At 38.1% G+C, this 20,492-nt stretch overlaps 1 protein-coding gene across 6 annotated transcripts in view; it reads right to left on the reverse strand.

The window, feature by feature from the left end:
• Positions 1-20,492, reverse strand: part of NALCN (sodium leak channel, non-selective) — a 288,838-nt gene that overhangs the window by 193,895 nt on the left and 74,451 nt on the right. For all 6 annotated transcript variants that reach the window (XM_034665437.1, XM_019794775.2, XM_019794774.2 and 3 more), the window contains 3 exons: positions 10,476-10,618; positions 10,244-10,348; positions 5,022-5,108 (listed from right to left, as the gene is read on the reverse strand). In XM_034665437.1, the coding sequence (XP_034521328.1) occupies positions 5,022-5,108; positions 10,244-10,348; positions 10,476-10,618 (335 nt within the window). The remainder of the gene's footprint in view (positions 1-5,021; positions 5,109-10,243; positions 10,349-10,475; positions 10,619-20,492) is intronic.

Genomic DNA, 20,492 nt, shown 5'->3' on the forward strand with positions numbered 1-20,492 from the left:
TATAGCTATATATGTTGTGTATATATATGCATATACATATATACATGCGTATATATTTTTACATTGCAGGAATACATATGCATATATATATGCATACATATGTGTGTATATATATCTTTTATTTATTTATTTTTTATTATAATAATTTTTTAATTATATTATGTTAGTCATCATACAGTACATCCCTGGTTTTTGATGTAAAGTTTGATGATTCATTAGTTGCGTATAACACCCAGTGCACCATGCAATACGTGCCCTCCTTACTACCCATCACCAGCCTATCCCATTCCCCCACCCACCTCCCCTCTGAAGCCCTCAGTATATTATCACATACAGAGAGAGAGAGAAACAATTACACGTCAAACACCCAGAATCACAGAAGTATCAGTCCCACCATATATTTAGTTTAACTGCAGTAGGGAAGATTAAGCCACATCAATCACCCTTATTTTATTAAAGTACTTAATTACTTATGGTTGGCAGAAAAGACATGTAGCTGTTCATACCAATAAACTAGACTAGGGTATGGAAAACAGAATAGAAAGTAAAAATATAAGAAATAATACCAAAGAAGAATGTAAGCAAATCCAAAGCAATGTCACCTGAAACAAGGACAGAGGTGATTTTTAAATATCCTTCACTTAGAAAGGCATTCAAGCCAGTCTTCATCTACGTTGAGTTGGTGGCTTTAAAATTTTGAAATTTTGAAAGCATAAAATTTATGGAAAGGCTATTTTGGAATAATTGAAATTTATGCACGAATTATTATTATACTATCTTTGTGAACTAAAGTCATTATGTAACTTATTTCATGGGTTACCTATTTTATCAGAGCAGTAGGATATATGGGGTTTTCGGTAAAATATTCTGTGCTTTGAACTTGGGGTCAAATTTTAAAACAAAGTTCTGCTCTCAGGACAAAATCAACAGTTCCTTTAATAATCAAATGGGGACTCTGGGTGACCAGTTTGCCATCTCTCAAATATTTATTCATACCTAATTTTTCTGATTTATTTCAGTGATGGCAAAATTACTAAATCAATTTAATTGCAGCTGTTCATATGCTTTATTCCAATAAATACAACTTTTTGGTTGAGATAGGAATTGGTTTTGGTTCTTTTCAACTATGTTATTCCTAAGTCCATATCTAAATTTTGCCCTATTTATTTCTCTTGCTGAAGAGTTAAAAAGAATTCAGAAAGCCGTGGGAAATAACAGAAGTTGTGGCTAGGTCCTGTCGAGCGTCTGCCACCATGTTGGAGAAGAGACAGGCTGACAAAGCATCCAACATTATCCAACTTTGACGGGTACTTTCTACAAACTCCCATTGTGATGCTTGTTTTAGACTTAGAAATAAATGCTTGTATAGAATAGTGTTACTGCCATCCTCCACTTAATTTCTGGTTCCTAGAAACAAGACCAAAAGGACAAAGAGAGCTGCTTCTAAACGAGAGGTCAAATGAGTACTTGCACAAGCCAAGAAGGTTCTAAGTCCTTCTTTCACTTGATTGTTCTCTTGTTTGGTAAACAATTGAGACTCTTCCATGTGTCAGGAATAGTTCTGGCAGTGACCACGACCACTGTGGTCCCCACTGCCATGGAGTTTCCTCTGGATGGAGAAACAGACTTTAACGAATCATACTGTTTTAATTTATTTTATGAAAATTATGATGAACACAAAAGAAAAGCATAGGATGATGTGGAAATGTAGCTGGCCTATTCTTTGAGGATGAGGAAGGCTTCCTTAAAGAAGTGACTTTTGAGCTGAGTTGGGGAGGAGAGTGTTCTAGAAAGAAGAAACATGGAAAAATGACAGTGCCTCGTGGAAGCAGAAATGCTGTTGTATAAGAGATATACAGAGTAAATGCAGGAGTAATGGGTCTTAGAAGAACTGGCTCTTATTGTTAACCTCTAGGCCACATCTGGAAGGGGATGAGGGAGGATAAACTGGAAGGAATTAAAGCAAATACTTTTTTAAAATGTCATTTCTATAGTTTAATATATCTTTTAGAAGAATGTAATGTCACATCTTGCCCATTTTAAAAATAAAAAGAAACGATATATTCTACTGTTTGTCCTTGAGGGTGAGAGATATTACAGTTCTAGACAGGACTGACTGGATGAATTAGATGAAAATTTCCTTGTTACCTGGTTTTGGATAGCATTAGCCATTAGTATAAGTCAACGAGTATTTCATGACCATTTTATTTTAAATATTTTTTTTTTACTGAATTCTCTTCTTTCTCTTTTAATTGATGAGTGGCTAATCATCTTTTCACTCAGACATGGAAATGTACTCTCTCTCTGTTCACAGCTCATGCCCACCCCTTGGCCATCCCACTTTGCATATGTACTCGTTCAAACTGGCTCTTCTGGAAAGCTTGATTTAGGACCAAACATGTAAAGCTGAGTTGAATGCAACTTTCTTCATACTGAAATGTCAGACTTCGTTCACCTTCATTTCAAACCATACGTGTCATCATTCATAAAACTTATCAAGCGTGCCGCCATATTCGCGAACATGTTTAATATGCAGGTCTCTTGGATGCCACACTGACATACTTCTAGCCTAGTATCTACCCACCTCTCCACTGACCTTCATTTTCCTATATCCTTGTACAGTTCTGTCTCCTCATTACATTCTCCTGGCCATTTATCTATTGCCATCTCAAATCTCTGTGATAAAGAGGCTAACTTCCTTTCTAATTCCAGATTGCAACATTGAGACATCTATTCACAAGGATTTAATACATTTATTAAAGATTTATTTTATTTATTTATTTGAGAAAGAGAGCGAGAGCATGAATGGGGGGGATAGGAAGGTCAGAGGGAGAGGGAGAAGCAGACTCCTTGCTGAGGAGGGAGCTCCACACAGGGCTCGATCCCAGGACCCCGAGACCATGACCTGAGCCGAAGGCAGACACTTAACTGACTGAGACAGTCAGGTGCCCTTTAATACCTTTTAAGCAATGCATTCAGGGCCCTAGTCAGACTGATTTGGTACTCATAGCAGGCCTGATTATTTCTATTACAAACTTACATTGTCTTGGCATATTTTTTTTCCACTGGATAAAGCATGGGACTAGGAACCAGAAGACAGAGTCGTAGGTCCTAGCTTCTCCATTTTGTTGAGGTGCAAATTTAGGAGCTCACCCAGGCCCTCTGGATCTCCACCTCCTCATCTACAAAGACTGAGGGAGCATGTCGGTCTTTCTCCATCACTGGGCTGTACCAAGTGACGGCCTTCCCTGACCTCTCAAGGAGGAGTGAGGACTCCAAAATGTATATTCCCATAGCATCCTGCCTTACTTCTTTAAAATCCTCATTACTCTTGTAATTGCTAGTTTGATGCTGGTTTTTCTCCATCCACCCTGAAGTACCCTTCAGGAAGCTCCACGAGGGCAGGAGCTGTGCTCTTGTTTTGTTCAGGACTCTCTTAGCTTAGTAAATATCAGCTGATGGATTACTAAGTGAAAGTGCTTTTTAGGCAAGAAGCTACAATTGGCTGTCATTGTTATTGCAGTCGGGAGCGATGGCAGTACTAGAGGTAGTGGTAGGAGTTGATTATTAGCATTGTCACCGTCCAATATACAACAGAAAGCCAAAAATAATATTAGATATCATCAATATTCATTGTAAACTCTTCCTCTTTTCCTTTCCATTCTTTTAACTGATAGAAACAAATCACTATATGATTAAAAGGCCATATGAATGTAGTCCCCAGTAATGGTTCAGAGCACAATATTTTGCTTCTTATGTATTAACCCTTGAAATGCACAATGAGCCCCCACTGAGAGAATGACCCAAAAAAAGAAAGAAAGAAGGTATGTTCTTATCCTGGAGCAGAGGACAAAGCCTTTCTGAATTATGGAGAGGAATATAAAGAACTGTAAAATCAGCCCCTTGTGAGAAGAGGATTTGTAACTGAAAACCAAAGAGAGTGAGAAAATAAAATTCTCCAGGAGGAAGACTCAGTTCTCAGTCCCCATGATGCCACGCCATAATGGCGTGTCTTGGCGTGGTTTGACTTTTCACCCTTAAAGAGTAGGGAAATGGACAGAGTAAAAATGCTGTGGGGGAGTAGGGATGCTACTTTTGGAAAGGTGACATGGTTTTGAAAAAGTATTACTGATATTTGGGGGGTGGGGACAAAGCAAGAGAAGTTGCCAGGGCAGTTCACAAAAGCAAAGGAGTCCATTGGGCTTGAAGTAGAGCTCAGGGCAGGGGCGCCTGGGTGGAGCAGTTGTTAAGTGTCTCCCTTCAGCTCAGGGCGTGATCCCGGAGTTCTGGGATCGAGCCCCACATCAGGCTCCTCTGCTGGGAGCCTGCTTCTTCCTCTCCCACTCCCTCTGCTTGTGTTCCCTCTCTAGCTGGCTGTCTCTCTCTCTCTGTCAAATAAATAAATAAAATCTTAAAATAATAAAAAAAAGTAGAGCTCAGGGCAGATGATAAGCCCAAAAAGTCCACCAGCCTGAAACCCAATGGACATCCCCTGATCACTTCCCAGGACCTTAGGACCCACGTGCAATCCCAGAGCCTTGTGTTTGCTGCAGGTGCACCTGTTAAGGAAGCATCTTTATTATGTCACATTGCTCAGATAGCTTGCAGATGCAGAACAGACTACCTCTTAAAGATACTCCTTCCCAGGTACTTGGTAAGGTACTCAATTAAGTGAATTGTGATTGTGACTGCCCTCCCTAGAATAATTCAGGCCTTTGTAGAAGAATGCTTTTATAACATCCAATATACCAGCAAAATTCTTCACTGATTTACTACTGTTGGCATGCTATTATTACTTGTGTGCCCTTAGTTACATGAAATTGACCAAATCCTTGCTGTGTATCTAAAAAAAAACAAAAGGTAGGTCCTGGGAATACGGAATGAAGTCAAATACTGTCCCTGACTCCAGGACCAGAAACCTGGGCAGACTTAGAGTTTGGAGACCAGTGGACTCCCTTGTATAAAATCGAAGTCACAGACTTTTTTGCTGGGTGAGTTTTAAAAATGGTATTGTACTGCACCTGGAGGCAGGCTGGGGCGCGTCCCTGGGGCTTGTTGACATCCACAGCGACCAGCTGCCAACCACCGGCAGCGTCTTCATGAAACATCTTCAAGACAAAGAGGGAGATGAGTCAGAACACTTAATACGGAACGTCGAGAACTCCTACTTTATGTCTCCAGCTTCTACAGTTTTTATGTTATCAAAGATTTGTCTTTTTATGGATTTATATTTAGAACATGAGTCATTCCAATTATGTTCATTGGAACACCGAAAACTTAAGTGAATAATAATCATAACAAGAATAATGGCAATCACTAGCCTGCATTTATTGAGCATTTGCTATGCATCAGGTCCTCTCTGCTTTACACGTGCTTTGCACATAATTGCCCAAATATTCTTTTCAATGAGACTTGAAACGAGGTATTTTATCCCCATTAAATTGGTGATTTATTATTACATATTAGACCTGGGGGGAAAAGTGAAAATTAGAATTCCAAAGCATTATGTCTAGTGTGTTTTTGACTGGGAGTGGTGAATTTTTATCTTTATTTAGTGGACATTCCTCACTGAGCCAACAGAAAGATATTCTCGGGATAAATAATAGAAGTGTACATGTGGCACAGGGAAGAAGACTGGCTATTTTAATGGTAGAAGACTGACATATCATTTAGTAGAAACTGTGAATTATGTTAATGGGGCCAAATTAATCTGCTTAGCAAAAATTTTAAGTACATATTTATGAAGGCAAAAGTAGTTTCTTTTGTCTTAAAATACATAAGTGACGACATTCAGAATGGTAGAGGATACTAAAATCTGATATTCATCAAATTATATAGCTGGATTGTTGGATGCCTGGGTTATTATCTCACTGCATACTCTACTACCTCAAAAATTAGTGATCCATCAATATTACACCCAGCTGAAAGATACTTCCCACCTGTAAATATTTTCCCACTAGCATATCTTCTTTCCAATTCATCTTGTGTGTGTAGGGGGAGGGGTGTCGTTGGTAGTGAGATAAGGTGGAAATAAGGATTTTTATTTTTCTAAGACACTAACTATAAGCTGGGTTTATTCCTATCCAAGGCCACAGTGTCACACACATAAGTGAATATATTCTCTGCCATACTTATTCATGCCCTCACGTTAGTCTGTGTTCAAAAGGGTAATTATTGATGGAAATATGAGATAATGCAAATATCCCACACCTAAGATTCCTAAGAGTAGAGGTAGTAGGTCATTTGCAAAAAGAAAACTTGCCCTCTATAAAATAACCGAAGTGGTGAGGGACAAGTGCCCAAATTCACAGACCTTAATATGTATTTTTTTTTTTATTAGAAAACATTTTTCTAGTGGTTAAATTGAGAACTCTCAACAATGCCGACCTACAAAGATCCATTCAGAAACATGGTGTATCAGATGTTTATGTGTCCTGGAATCAATGCTTTTCAAAGATTGCACTGGGGGCTCTTTGCCAAGTATGCTACTTATTTCATACTTTCCGACATATACAGAGAGCACCTACTGTATGACATTCTACAAAATACTGTTACACATATGCTCAATTTAATTATTCCATGAAGCATTATCCTGATTTATTTTTACATTATGCTGTGCTCACCACAAGTGTAGCTACCATCTGTCCATATCTACCATATAAATATTTTTAAATGACAAAATGAAGGTAATATTTACCCAAAGATTCTTTGAACCAAGATACCAATTACAAATTGTTTTTCTTAGGTGCCACGTAAAGGATTCTGATTCCCTTTAGAATGAATTTTGAAAGGTACTCTTAGTGGTAGAATCAAGCACATCTCCATGAATAGGCTCATTCCGAGAATACATACATTGGTTAAAATGCAAACCTTTTAAAGTGCCTTTTAAAGTTCCTGTCAAAATTCTGCGTGTCTCCTTTTAAGGAGAAAAGACAAAAGCAATCCTGTCAGTCACTAGCTAAAAATCTTCTGTACATGCATCCTATACTTTCTTATCATGGCACAAAGGATCCCGGGGGCATATATTTGCTTTAGTAAGTAGCAGACTAATTTTCTCTGTTAAATTATTTTTTTCTAGTTGACCAAAATCAAATGAATCAATTTAATTGTTAGTAAAAGTGTTCTCTCAAGGTCACTTCTTTGTATAAAATGAAGTGAAGGAAATGCAGACATGTTCAATGTCCAATTTCTCTTCGGTCCTCGGAATTATAAGACAACATTTAGATTGGTTCACGTAGCAATTAAGTGAAGTAGACAACAGGATATTCAAAGGCAGGAATCCTCAGGGCTCAAGTCCTGAGCTACCAGTTTTCCCTCTATATCCCTCAATACAACCCTATCGGACCATAATTAGTATATACAGTTTAATACATATTGATTGCCTGCCTTGAGTATCTTATTAGCATACATAACAAAAATGTAGACTTTGTGGCCCTAAAGTTGAACAGTTCTTTCAGTTCTTCTCCAGGCAAAGTGAAATAAGCTCATTCCCACCATGAATCCATGTAGATGGGAAGACCACATCACTGGTGACAGATGTCTGAGGTGAAGCATCGAAGGAGTGAGAAGAAAGGTCTGGGCTAGAGAGAGGCTAAGTTCAGGATGTTTTCTACTAGCACATCTGTGCCTCCCGACATCCAGCTCGGCGGCAATACCCCTGTGCACGTGTGGCATGGGTAGTCCTACTGTGGACTGATTCAGGTGCCACTGTATCACAGATGAATGAGTCTCTTGGCCTTAACCCAACAGATAACTGAGCATTGGCAATAGTGACCCCTGGCTAATAATTATGCAGGTGTGAAAGCCACTATCCCCATTAGAGCTCAGACAAACTAGTGATTACTACTCTGGAATTTTCCACTTCATTTTCTCTTTGTTTTCCTGTTACATGTTGTATTATGGTCTCCACAAATCCTTTGGCATTAATTTTTTCTGTAATGTGTTTCTATGCTGTGAGTCCAAGGCAGTTTGCTTTGTTATTAAAAATTAAAAAAAAAAAAACACCAAAAAACCAACACCCAGTTCTCATCACTAGTTCTCTTTTGCCTCTGGACAGTCTATACTAGAGCCAATTCCTCTTACACTGCCTAAGATATCAGAGAGCCCTTGCCTTATCCCGTTAATATGTATAATTTTCTCTCTAAACACACAGCCCTCCTGGAAAAGTCAATGGACCCAAAGACACCAATAAGTCCACCACGCCTGGGACCCCCTCAGCTCTTCTGTGAGGATAACTTAACACAGAACAACTGCAAATGTTCCACATGTTGAAGGCTGGGAGGAACTGACTCCATTTCTGAAAAGCTGTGTGCTTTGCAGTACTGTCGCCATCTTTGTTTTATTTCCTTAATGCCTACCTGTTTTATTACAATTAGAAACTAATGATTTGGTGTTTGCAACTATCCAGTGAGAGGCCCTTGTGCGCAGAGTTCTGTCAGATTTTACAAATGCAAAAGAATCTTAGGAAATGATGCCTCTTCTTTCCTAAGACACAAAAGCCTCCGGGCCACTAGCCTGGTGGCGGGCGAGGGGCTGGGCGGGGCCTGTTGCCAGGCAGCCTGAGAGCTGTTCTACTGAGGCTGCCGCAGGAGCTCCGGTTGCCTAGCAACCGGGTCCTCGGCCACAGCATTTTTCTTAATGAAGGTTTTTCACGATTCTCTGCGTGATTACCTCTGCTGAATACCTCGACGCATTACCTCTGAATTACCAACTTATTCCTCCTGATTAAGTATAATTTTGCATCAAAACCATTTTGTACAACTTTGTTGAAAGTCCTCTTCACATTTCACTTTCCATTAGAACTGCTGGCTGAATGGGTGGAGCTTCCAAACACTGCTTTTCCAGCTGTGGCTTTATAAATAAGAGTTACTTAATAAGCGCGATGTGGTTTTAAAGACATTTTAGGTCATCTCTCAGGAACACTGAATGTAAATTCTATGCTGAGTTCATAGATGTGTGCTCCATTTAGTTCTCAATGTCTATAGCAGAAAACACACCTTCCAGACGTTGTCATCTGACTTAAAGGGCATGCCAGAAAGGACCTGGAACTTTATTATTTCTCATAGCTCAGTACAGGAGATGACAGAAGAAGTAAAAACTAGATGTGGTGGTTTTTTTTACATGTCATCTGTGACATAACTTACATAACTTAAAAAAAATCTTTCATAAGTTTGAATAGTTGCTTGCCAAAATTGAATAATATTAATACTAATTCATCTATAATGAGTTGACCAGACAATTCAAATTTTCACAACACCATAAAGATGTTGCATAGGTCTTTTTCAAATATTAGCATGTTTAATAGCATTTTTAGCATATAGTTAATAAACGTTCAATTTGAAGATTTTCAAAGTAAAATTTTTACCTTGGATCTTTCACAAATACCTTCGTCCACAGACCACTATTTACAAAGTCACATTAAACTATTTACAAAGTTATATTAAATTTCTCTTAAGAATGAACATTTAAATAATAGTTACAAGCATTAAAATCATTTCATTCTTGATTCAGGAATTTTTTTTCTCTCTTTTATAAAGATTCAAACCAGGCTAAGATATATAAATCTTCCCTTCCTCTTTCTAAACACAAAAACACTACACCCCAAACACACACACACACAACAAAACCAAAATTAAAAACAAAGACATAGGATCTGGACTGCCCTCCTATGTAATAACTGCCCTGGTATTTATAATTAAATTCTAGGGCACTCCCAATTTCTTGGGAGCACAGGGGCACCCTTCTGAATATGTAATGATTCCTCAAAAACCACACGTACGCATTATGGAGTCTTCCTCATAATTTACCATATTGTGATTGGTTCGTTCTGAATGAAATATACTTTCCATTCCCCAAATAACTCTAATCCTATACATAAAGGCCATTATATTGGCTTTCAATTCCATGAATAAATATTTATAAAAATGGGAAATTATACAGTTTCCTTTTTCATCTGCAAGCCTTCTGAAGACTTATAATGGCCAAATAAAAAGTACATAGTAAATGTGGTGACAATCTTGGTTTTACAGCGAATCCACCCTATCACCCAGAAAAGCTGATCTGGTTGTTCTGGGCTTGGACCTTTGCACCAGCATTTTTGAATAGCTCCCTTCATGGGCGTGACCATAGAAGGCCTTTATCAGAGGGCTTTCCTAAGTTCCACCAAGACCCACTGAGGGTGAGGCCGGATGTGTCCGTGTTCTAGTGGGAAAGGACATCACCACCCCCCTGCCCCGTACGGTACCTGCGTGGTGGCCGTTGACGTGGTACTGCTTCTCGATCCCCACATCTGTTGAAACTGTACCCTGATTTCTGCAAATGTTTCGATGATGACAGCGATAAATACATTCTGAAAGAAAATCACAAACCACGTTTACTAAAGACTGGGGATGAGGAAGCGGAGGGCAACAGAAAGCAAACGAGATCTGCAGAAACGGCCGGAAAACAGATTTTATTAGGACGAGTTTCTGCGGTACCTTCACAAGCCAGGCCAGGAAGAAGATGAGCGTGATGAAGTAGAAGTAGGACCGCCATCGGGGGAAGCTGTCGATCGCTCTGTACATGAGGAACACCCAGCCTTCCTGGGACGCGGCCTCGTAGACCGTGAATATGCTGGTGCCTGTCAGGACACAGGAGAGCAGACAGAGTTACCGCGGGCTCTGGAAACGGGGAAACACTGTTCAGAAAAACAATCAGTAGTTATCCACGCTCATTTTCTCAATGACAAAAACTCTTTTAAAGGGACTAAAATCACATGCAACATTTGATTGTGCTTCTTAGGATTTTGATAAAGTTGTTTCTGACTTCAAGCCAGGGTAATTTCATGAGCCATAAAATAACTTTATGTTCTATCTTTAGCTGTTAAATGCATCTAAGAGCTTGGAAAAGGAAACGAACAATCAAACCAAGTAAAGCTATAATAAAAAATAATGTGTACAGTATAAGTTTGCCACTTGGGGCTTAACACTTTGAGTGTGCTGAAAGCACTTGTTATAGTTTTAGCCAAAATGAAATAAATTTGAAAGCTGTGTTTCATTTTAAGTCACTTTCTCAGAGGGACACGAAAGTTCCTTAGGCTCCAAAAATTAATATGATGGAGTCTGTCTTTGGATTCCATGGTGTTTACTGAACACTGAAACGTAAGGCAGTAAATCATCAAACAGCACTTTGGACTGTCTGGGAGAACTGTCTCATTGGAAATGCTACTGCTGATGATGGAAAGAAAGAAAAGCAAAATATTTGCAGACAGATTTTTGAAATAGTTCAGAGAGCCTAAAATCCCATTTGGGGGAAAGAGAGTGTTCAATTGTCATGACATTATGAGGGATGTGTTATTATTTCCCCATTTTATAGCTGAGAAAACTGAAACACACAGAGAGGAAGTAATTCATCTAAGGATGCACAGATAATATTAGGGGCCATAGAATTTAACCCAGGCATTCTGGAAAAAGGCCCTGCATATCTAACTGTGATGATATCCTATGTCCTGACATCCTTTCTGTGGTTTGTTTTCCTCATCTGTAAAATGGGTAAATAATATCTCACAGGGTGGCAAAGACTAAATAATTTCATTTCTGTAAAGCATTGACACAAGGTGAGTACTGAATAAATTTTAAGTACTATTATAATACAAATTGAAAATAATTGCTTAATGTTATTTTTTGAGAAACATGCATAAATAAAAAGTATAGTGCTGAATTAAAGTTGTTTGTAAAAGAAATATGATACATGTTGTTATTCACAAAACTATAAACATTCCCATCCCAATAGAGTCCACTGCTATAAACGGGTTATTACAGGATGTAAAACTAATAACCACCCATGTATGTTCTAATCACACAGAAATTTAAAACTAGAATATGTGTACAATCGGATGTCCAAACTAAGAAGGGGAATATTAAAGTTGGCTGGTGACCAGCTGCCTCTCTGAGCCTGTGCATGCAGAAAGAATAATAAAGAGCATCAATGAACCAAAAGGTGCAGAACAGCAGGAAAACGTAGTGGTAAATGGGGACAAATGGGACAGAAGCAGCCTTGAAAGTAAAGATGAGAAAAGAAGGAAAGCGTATTCTCATTTAGTGAATGCCTATTATGCTAAGCATTGTATATGAAATATAACTTCATATAATCATATCTTGTACATTGGAAAGTTGTTTGCCATAACAACTAGTATTGGCAAATCATATTTGGTTTCAAGGCTCTTTTACATATTTAAATGCTAAGGAAACCTCTAATGAGGCAGGTAGATGGGTAGGTGTGTGTAAGAGCAGGTATTATCCATCACATCCTTTAACAGAAAAGCAAAGTGAGGGTCACTAGGTAATGAATTTGCCTGGGGTAGAAAGTGATAGAACCAGAAACTGAACCCACACCATCAGGTTCCAAGTCTTAAACTCTTTTTTCTTTACCATCTTACTTTTATTTTCTCTTGCTCGAGACTGGGACTTTCAAAAGAGTATAGTCTCTCCTACTATCCTTAGTTTGAGTGAAGTCCATTTTATTTTTCCTGGGGGACTATGGTGGCTAAGGGTATAGCATACTGAGAAACTCATACAAGAAGCTGGCTTTTAAGGGAAAGATTCAGAGAAGAACAGCATGTGCAAAAAATAAAATGCCAACAGAAAACAGAAATCACTCTTTTCATTAATGATTCATATGTACCAAAATTGTCCAACATTTTGCTTTTGTGGACTGCATCTGAAAGACAATTTTCACATAAAACAAGTCATTTATGTCCCTTATTTTCTTCTAGTTATTTGAACTAAAACAGAAATGTGGCTACAGAAATCCGTTATGAACAACTTTAAAGCTTAGTAGTTTTAGCAATTGAGCATTTACAGGTAAAAGAGGAGCATTGTCAATGTAAGGTTAAATTTGAGAGGAACACTGAATTACCCTTCCAATATCTGTCCAGGTCCTTCTCTATTAAATCTGCAGGGAAGATGCTATTTGGAAGTAAGAAAAAGAAAAAAAAAATGTTCTAATCTTGAAGAGTTTCCTTCATTTTTCCTATTTTGACACACAAAAAAGGGGAAGAAGTAGAAACCCACCATGTGGCTCAAAGAGCAGGGTTTGTTGAAACAAAGAGATGAGACATTTGTGAAAATGTAACCAAAAAACTCCAGAGAATGCTGACTGCTGAAGGAAGTGCTTCCCCTCCCCCTGAGCTACCCTGGGTCAAAGGCTTGTGAAGAAGCTACTAAGAGTTGCAGGAGCAAAGGCAATTGGATAAGACCTTCCCTTCCTCTTCACTTTTTTGCTCCTGACTTTGCAAAGTGTATGAAAAGAAAATCCCCTTTGGAAAGACTTCCCAGTTGTTCACCACCACTTAAACTGACAAAAATCAAGCTTATCAAGCTTATGATCATCTTATTTTCTTTGGTAAGTGGACAATGCTGAGGAAGAAAACTAGAGCTCCTTTACACTACTTTGCACATGGTGCTCTCTGGAGCCACGCTCCCTCCCCCATGCTTCTCTCTGGTCCACTGAGCTGAGTCCTGTGCTTCCAGGCAGCCCTGCTCACCTCCATTGCCCTCAAGCTACATTAGATTCTCAGACCTCCCAGGGAGCCTGGGACACACCTGTCACCTCACTTATCCTGTGTCCTCCTGCCTTGTTTATCTCCCTCTCTAGCACGAATTAGCTGACTAACTTGGTGAGCACTCAAAGTTAAAACAACCTTTCACGTCTGTACCTGGTAAACAAGAGCACTCAAGAATTGTTAATTAATAAACAACACAATTACCATGGTATTAAGATGTATGAAGGCTTTGCTCCAATGTCTGCTTTTGTATCAAATCTTCCTCACTGTGGATATTGCACAGATAATTTGGAAGCAAAGGGAATAATTTTATAACTGGCTTTATGTTTTGCTGACTTTTGAAATTCACTTAAAACACGTAAACATATATAGATTTCAAAGCCCATGCTAAATACAAACTGGAAAGTCTTCTATTGTTTGATCCACCATGGGAAATTTCTAGAAAATATTATATATTTTACATACAAAATATTTTTTCTAGATACACCCCAGAATACTTTTAGTCCATTTTAATTGTAGAACTAAACTTGCTAGCTGAAAAGACCACATTTTGTTAAATGATTCTACAATAGCATGTGGGGATAGAATGCATTCTCTTTCTGCAAAACAATGTGGCCTGCTCCAAAAATATTTCTGCAAAGCTACTGGAATTGAACCACATTCTTGGACCCCAATTTCTCAAAGCACAAATTCAAGTTGTATAGGAAACAAAATCACAATGACACTCAATTCATCAATTCTCCTAATTTCATTCATCCTTTCTGACCTCTTCCATTGGTGGTTTGAATTCAGTGGATAAGAAGACCCATTAGTCTACATCTAGAAAATAATTACCCTGGAACTTTCTACAGGCTGTATATATAGAGACAGAGCAGTAGAATTTTTTTATAGCTCTGAACAAAATTATATTTCCATTGTTTTGACTATCTTTAGTATTATATTTATTGCTTGGCTGTCTTCTGTTCTTTTTCCATAAAAAAGTGATAAATTGTGCCCTGGGAATATTCCCTATTGTTTCTTCTAGTCCTGTTACACAACACCATTGAGTCATTTGACTTTCAAAAACAGGGCCACAAGACTGTGGTGATAACTAATAATAAGCTACTAACCTGGGGTCCTACCATCAGACTCCTCTTCAAACACAACATACATGTGGTGCTATTCTAATGATGGTGATATCCAATCCATTGTGAAAAAAATTGGGCAGTTAGAGTCGGTGATGTAGCCTTGAGACAGTTGAATAAGTAAGTATATCAGGCCTTAGTATGAACAATAACTTTTACCCCCACGCTCAGAATTCCCAATAGAACCATGAAGGTTCCTTTTAGGACCATCCATTTCATCCTCTCCCTCAATATTGGCATCCTCATGGCAATGTTCCAGAACTGTAATCCCTCCAGTGATATGGAACACACATCCTCTTGAGGCAGACCCATTCCAAGTCAGGCAACCCATCCCATTGGATGTTGGATCTGGCTCCGTCCCTCTGGAATCTGCTCTTGGGTTTGCAAAGCATAGCAAGCTACAGGAGCCTGGAAGTGGTCCCTATACTTCCAGAGTGAGTCATCCCTCCTTCTACCTAGGTCATCCTGCTATAGATACTTGTCTTCTTATCTGGTCCTTCAACCTTCTCAACCTGCTGTACCTTTTATGAAACTGACCTGATTGGTCACTTCCCACCAGATTCTCACTTATGGAGGGCACAATGACAGTATTCTTGTTACTGAAGAACATCAGTTTCCTTCCAACTTTTCTAAGTTGCTCTTTCTGTTCCTCTGGCTAACTCTGATTGGATCTCACTCTTTTTGGAGATCAGCCGATCAACTTTTCCTCTTCTACATTCCAGGTTGAGCTTCCCCCTCAGTTGGAAGGGAAAATGAAATTACATGTTTCTCTACCACTACATCTGAATGTCTGTGATCTAAAAGTGCCTCAATAAACTGTTCTTAACCAGTTTATTTTACTGTCGAAGGATAGAATCCCCATTCTAGATTCCAAATGGATGCTTATTTTAGCAATGACAGTTGCAATGACCAAATATTCAGTCCTGAAAGGGAGTCAAATAAGAGAACACATGTAAAGAGCTTGATCTTTGCATGTTTCCATTACTAGATATACAACTTGTTCAAGATGGGATGGGTGGTGCTTCATTGGCATTCATTTGTTTTTTCATGTCTGCATTTATATAACTTAATCTCCAAAGAAATTCTATTTTTAAACTCTAAAACTGCTCCAGAGAGCAATATTCTGATGAAACCACAATACTAATAAGAAGAGCTTTGCATAGTTTAAGGGGGAAATTCACTGAACCCACTCAAAGGTAAGTTGTTCTGTCTGTTTGGATTTTCATAGAATTCAGTGTTACTTATATCCTGAAGTATGACTAGCTTCATTGATGCTCTAAGCCAGGGTTCCTGAACTTTGGCACTAGTGGCATTTGGGACAAAATAATGCTTTGCTGTGGGGGACTGTTCTGTGCGGTAGCATCCCTGACCCCTACTCACTAGATTCCAAAAGCGCTCCCAACCTGGGAGTTGGGAAAACCAAAAATGCTTGTAGACATTGATTGCCCACTATCTCCTGGAGGGCAAAATTGCCCCTGGTTGAGAACCACTCTTTTAACTTGACAGTCTTTCTGATTCTGTAGCTCTATTCTGTGGTGCCTACCTAGCTCAGGGCCTCACATACGATTTGTCTTTATTAAGTATTTTGAGCTGAACTGAATTTCCTCTCTTGACCCAGGGGAAAATGGAACAGTTGTGGGATTTCTCAAAATTTCTCCTTTGGCTTATTATGAACGGTTTGGAGGTTAAAGAATTTTAGGCCAAAGGAGAGACCTAAAAATGCATTTTTGGACTATATTTACAATAGTCGACATTTGAATTTGACATTTTATTCATCTCTAAAGATTTTTGAAGGCTAAAAGCCTAAATTCTAAGACATGATTTGTTTATAGAAAGTATTTGCCACAAAGTGGATGGCTCAATAGTACCATTACATTAATATTTATGAGTTTTCTGTTGGAAGAAAAAAATCTTATTTCTTTTTTTACTTCCTGCACTTTTATAAGGTGATAGTGCACACGCATACCGGGGGAAATATTTTCATTTGCGGAAGGAGATATTACAAGTATATTAATTACGTTTTAAAAAGAAAAATCACATATTTTGAATGAAATAAGAAGGCACAAAAATTTTCCTCACCAAAAATTATAGTGCCACTTTCTGAATTATTTCAAGACAAACCACAAACACACACCACGTTTTACAAGTTTCTCATCTGAATCAAAAGGAGGCATTCACTACATTCAAGGACAAGCACAGAAGAAAATGGACTCATCTGTGGTGCATGTTCTGGGCTCTGGGTTATCGGGACCAGGAAGCGGAGTGCGGAACGGAAGGCTGCTGAGCGGTGCATGACTTGCGTGAGTGTTAAGTCTCAACAGCGAAACGTGAGCAGCCACGGCCGGATTTCAAACAGCATGGCGACCTCTCTAATTCAATTACAACTCATAGCTTGGGGTCACCTTTGACAACAGAATCTACACTGAAATCCACACTGAAATCCTTTTTGTTTTGGTGAGCTCCTAGTCTCTTTCACCTCTGGCAATTTCCCCGCTCGTTGGTATAAACTTTCTCCCATACATTTTAACCACATATTTAGACGATCTTAGCAGACGATCAGTTATAAGATTCACTGTAACTTACTATAATATGTCTTTCTTCCACCAAACTGCCCCATGACACTCCGTTGTTTACCTCTTCACGGGGACTCCACACTCAGACCCTGAGATTTGGATCTGTGTGATAATACAATTTACCCAACAGTGGTTATTATAAAAGCAAACACCAAGGAGAGATTTGTGTTCTTACAGTGGACATCCGGGTTCAATGTATAAAGCTTTGTCGCCAAGGCTGAATGCATCCACATACAGGAAATGTGAATCAGGTCAGTAGACCAGCATTAGCAAGAAAGGCCCATCCTGAATTACAGACGTTTACTGAACAATAAACCAGCTAGAATTAAATTACTTGGGATGATGTCACCTTTCTAATAATAAAACCTTTACGAAGAATGTTTTCTATTCCCTGGAATCATGTTTAATTTTACTAAGTTATATACACAAATGAATTCAAGTATTTTGCCTGATAGACAGTGACGTAACCTTATGATTATAATAATCTCCACAGATGCTCATCTAATGATCTACACACATTCAGCTTGAGAACTGCCATTTGGCCATCAAAAGGGCAAAACAAAACAACACTTTTTATTTGTTATTCCAGAACATGGACCAAACACAAAGGGACTTCTTTTATTTTGAAAATGTAATTAAAAACCTTATGTTTTTGGTCTAAATTTTAGCTTAGTTTTTTCTTTCTTTTTTGTTTGTTTGTTTGTTTTGTTTTTATTGTTAAACACTCTTTTGGGACCACATTGCCTCACTGGTGAAACCACTTTGTTACCTTAAACCTCACTCATAGCACTAAAGTTTTGCAGTAGGATCAAAGGCCCTATAGGAAAAAGCATGTATATGTTTCTATACATTTTTGAAGTTAAACTTTTTTAATAAGTAATAAGCATTGTAGTTGAAATGTATTTCTTCAGATGTAGAAAATTTCTAAACTTCCAAGTTCTAAATATAAAATACTTCTAGAAAGGAGAGGTGAAAGCTTTAACTATAGTATTCACAAATGGAAAAAGAAGTGTTGACAAGGCCGGATGCTGACATTGGCAGGAAAGTTTAGGTATTAAAGTAGAACACTTCCAAGGACGCTTAGCCCACATGCCAATGAAAACACTCCAAGCCTCTGGTGCTGGGCTATTTTCATATAGGCTGGGAATGAAAGCCGCAAAGGAGAGGTCAGGACAGATACCTGTTACCCTCTGCCTTTGAGGAGCCTTGACTTCAGATCTAAAAAACTTCTTGGAAATTTACTTTCTGTTAGTCGACTTAAAAAAAACTAAGCTTAGCCACAATTAATTTTTAGTTATCTTCCCTAGTATTTAAATTGTCCACTACTTCTTATCTATTGACACTCGGTCAGCCAGTTAACCATTCTGGGCCTCAGCTTCCCATATGTAGAATATAGCAATGATGATATTTGCTGGTCACCTCTAATGTACTAAATAAATGCTATTTAGTAGCCTTTTAATTTTTTCAAAGAGCAAGCAATACATATCATGCCAAAAATATGGTTTCTTTTAGAGTGTTTGAATTTTGTCACCCATCTTTGAAAAATTTACTGGAAACTACAGTCAAAAGAAATGAAGGCTTCACAGAAAGTGTAGGTACCTTATACTCAAGTGTTCCCTCTTCCTTCCTCCTGTCCATTATAATATTATGGTTATTCACCTCACTTACCCATAAGCCACGACCACTTAATAAATTGTTTTTCTATTATTTTGAACAAACAGCTACCTGTTGGGTCAGCTAAGAATAAGAAAAATAAAGTATTTTATTTACTTTCATTTATTCCTTTTCTTCTCCTTCTTTTAGTTCTTCATTTAAATTCAAGTTAGTTAATGTATACTGTATTAGTTTCAGAGAGAGAATTTAGTGATTCATCACTTGTATATAACACCCAGTGCTCATAACATCAAGTGCCCTCCTTAATGCCCATTACCCAATGATTCCTTCCCCCGACCCACTTCCCCTCCAGCAACCCTCAGTTTTTTTCCTAGAGTTCAGCATCTCTTATGGCTTGCTTCCTTCTCTATTTTCATCTTATTTTATTCTTCCTTCCCTTCCCCTATGTTCATCTGTTTTGTTTCTTAAGCCTTCTTCATGTAGATCTGAGTTTCTGATCTGTGTCATTTTCCTTCTCTAAAGAACTTTTATCCTTTCTTGTAAAGCAGTTCTGCTGGCAACAAATTCTCTGATTTTGTTTCACTGAGAAAGTTTTTATATCTCCTGAAATTTGAAAGATAATCTCTCTGGATACAAAATTCTAGGTTGTTGGAATTTTTTCTCTTTCAACACTTTAAATATTTCACTTTACTCTCTTCTTGCTTGCATAGCTTCTGGACAGAGATCCAATATAATTCTTATCCTTATTCTTCTACAGGTAAGGTTTTTTTTTAATTATTTTTTCCCCTTTAGCTTCTTTCAAAATTTTATCTTTTTCATTGTTTATCCTCAGTTTGGATATGATATACCCAGGTGTAGATATTTTGGTGCTTACCCTGCTTGGTATTCTCTAAGCTTCCTTGATCTGTGGTTTTGTGTCCAACATTAATTTTAGAAAATTCTCAACCATTATTATTACTTCAAATATTTCTTCTCGTCCTTTTTCTCTTTCATCTCCTTCTGGTATTCCCAGTACATGTATGTGAGACTTTCTGTAATTGTCCCACAGTTCTTTGTCATTCTGTTCTGTTGTTTTCATTCTTTTTTTCTCTTTGCATTTCACATTGTGAAGTTTCTATTGAAATATTTTTTATCTCATTGTTTCTTGACTCAGTTGTGTCTAGCCTACTGACGAGCCTATCAAAGGCATTCTTCATTTCTGTTAGTGTTTTTTTATCTCTAGAATTTCCTTTTGATTCTTTCTCAGAATCTCCATCTCTTTGCTCATATTGCCCATTTGTTCTTGCATGCTGTCCACTTTTTCCATTAGAGCACTGAGCATATTAATTAAAGTATTCTAAACTCCAAATTATTTGGTAACTACTAAATCCCTGTCATATCTGAGTCTGGTTCTGATGTGTGCTTTGTCTCTTCGGATTGTGTTTTTATGTCACTTTTATGATGCCTTGTAATTTTTTGTTGAAAGCTGGACATGATGTACTAGGTAACAGTAACTTAGGTAGGTAGGCCTTTTGTGTGAGGTTTCATGTTAATCTGGCTGAGGGTTAGGCTGTATTTAAGGTATTCTGTATCTGTACGTGTTAGATACTTCAATTTCCTCTGTAGTCCTGGTTTCTGTGTCTCCTGCTGTTTTTAGGTTTC

Source organism: Ailuropoda melanoleuca, chromosome 7 (assembly GCF_002007445.2).
Source record: "Ailuropoda melanoleuca isolate Jingjing chromosome 7, ASM200744v2, whole genome shotgun sequence".
NCBI lineage: Eukaryota > Metazoa > Chordata > Mammalia > Carnivora > Ursidae > Ailuropoda > Ailuropoda melanoleuca.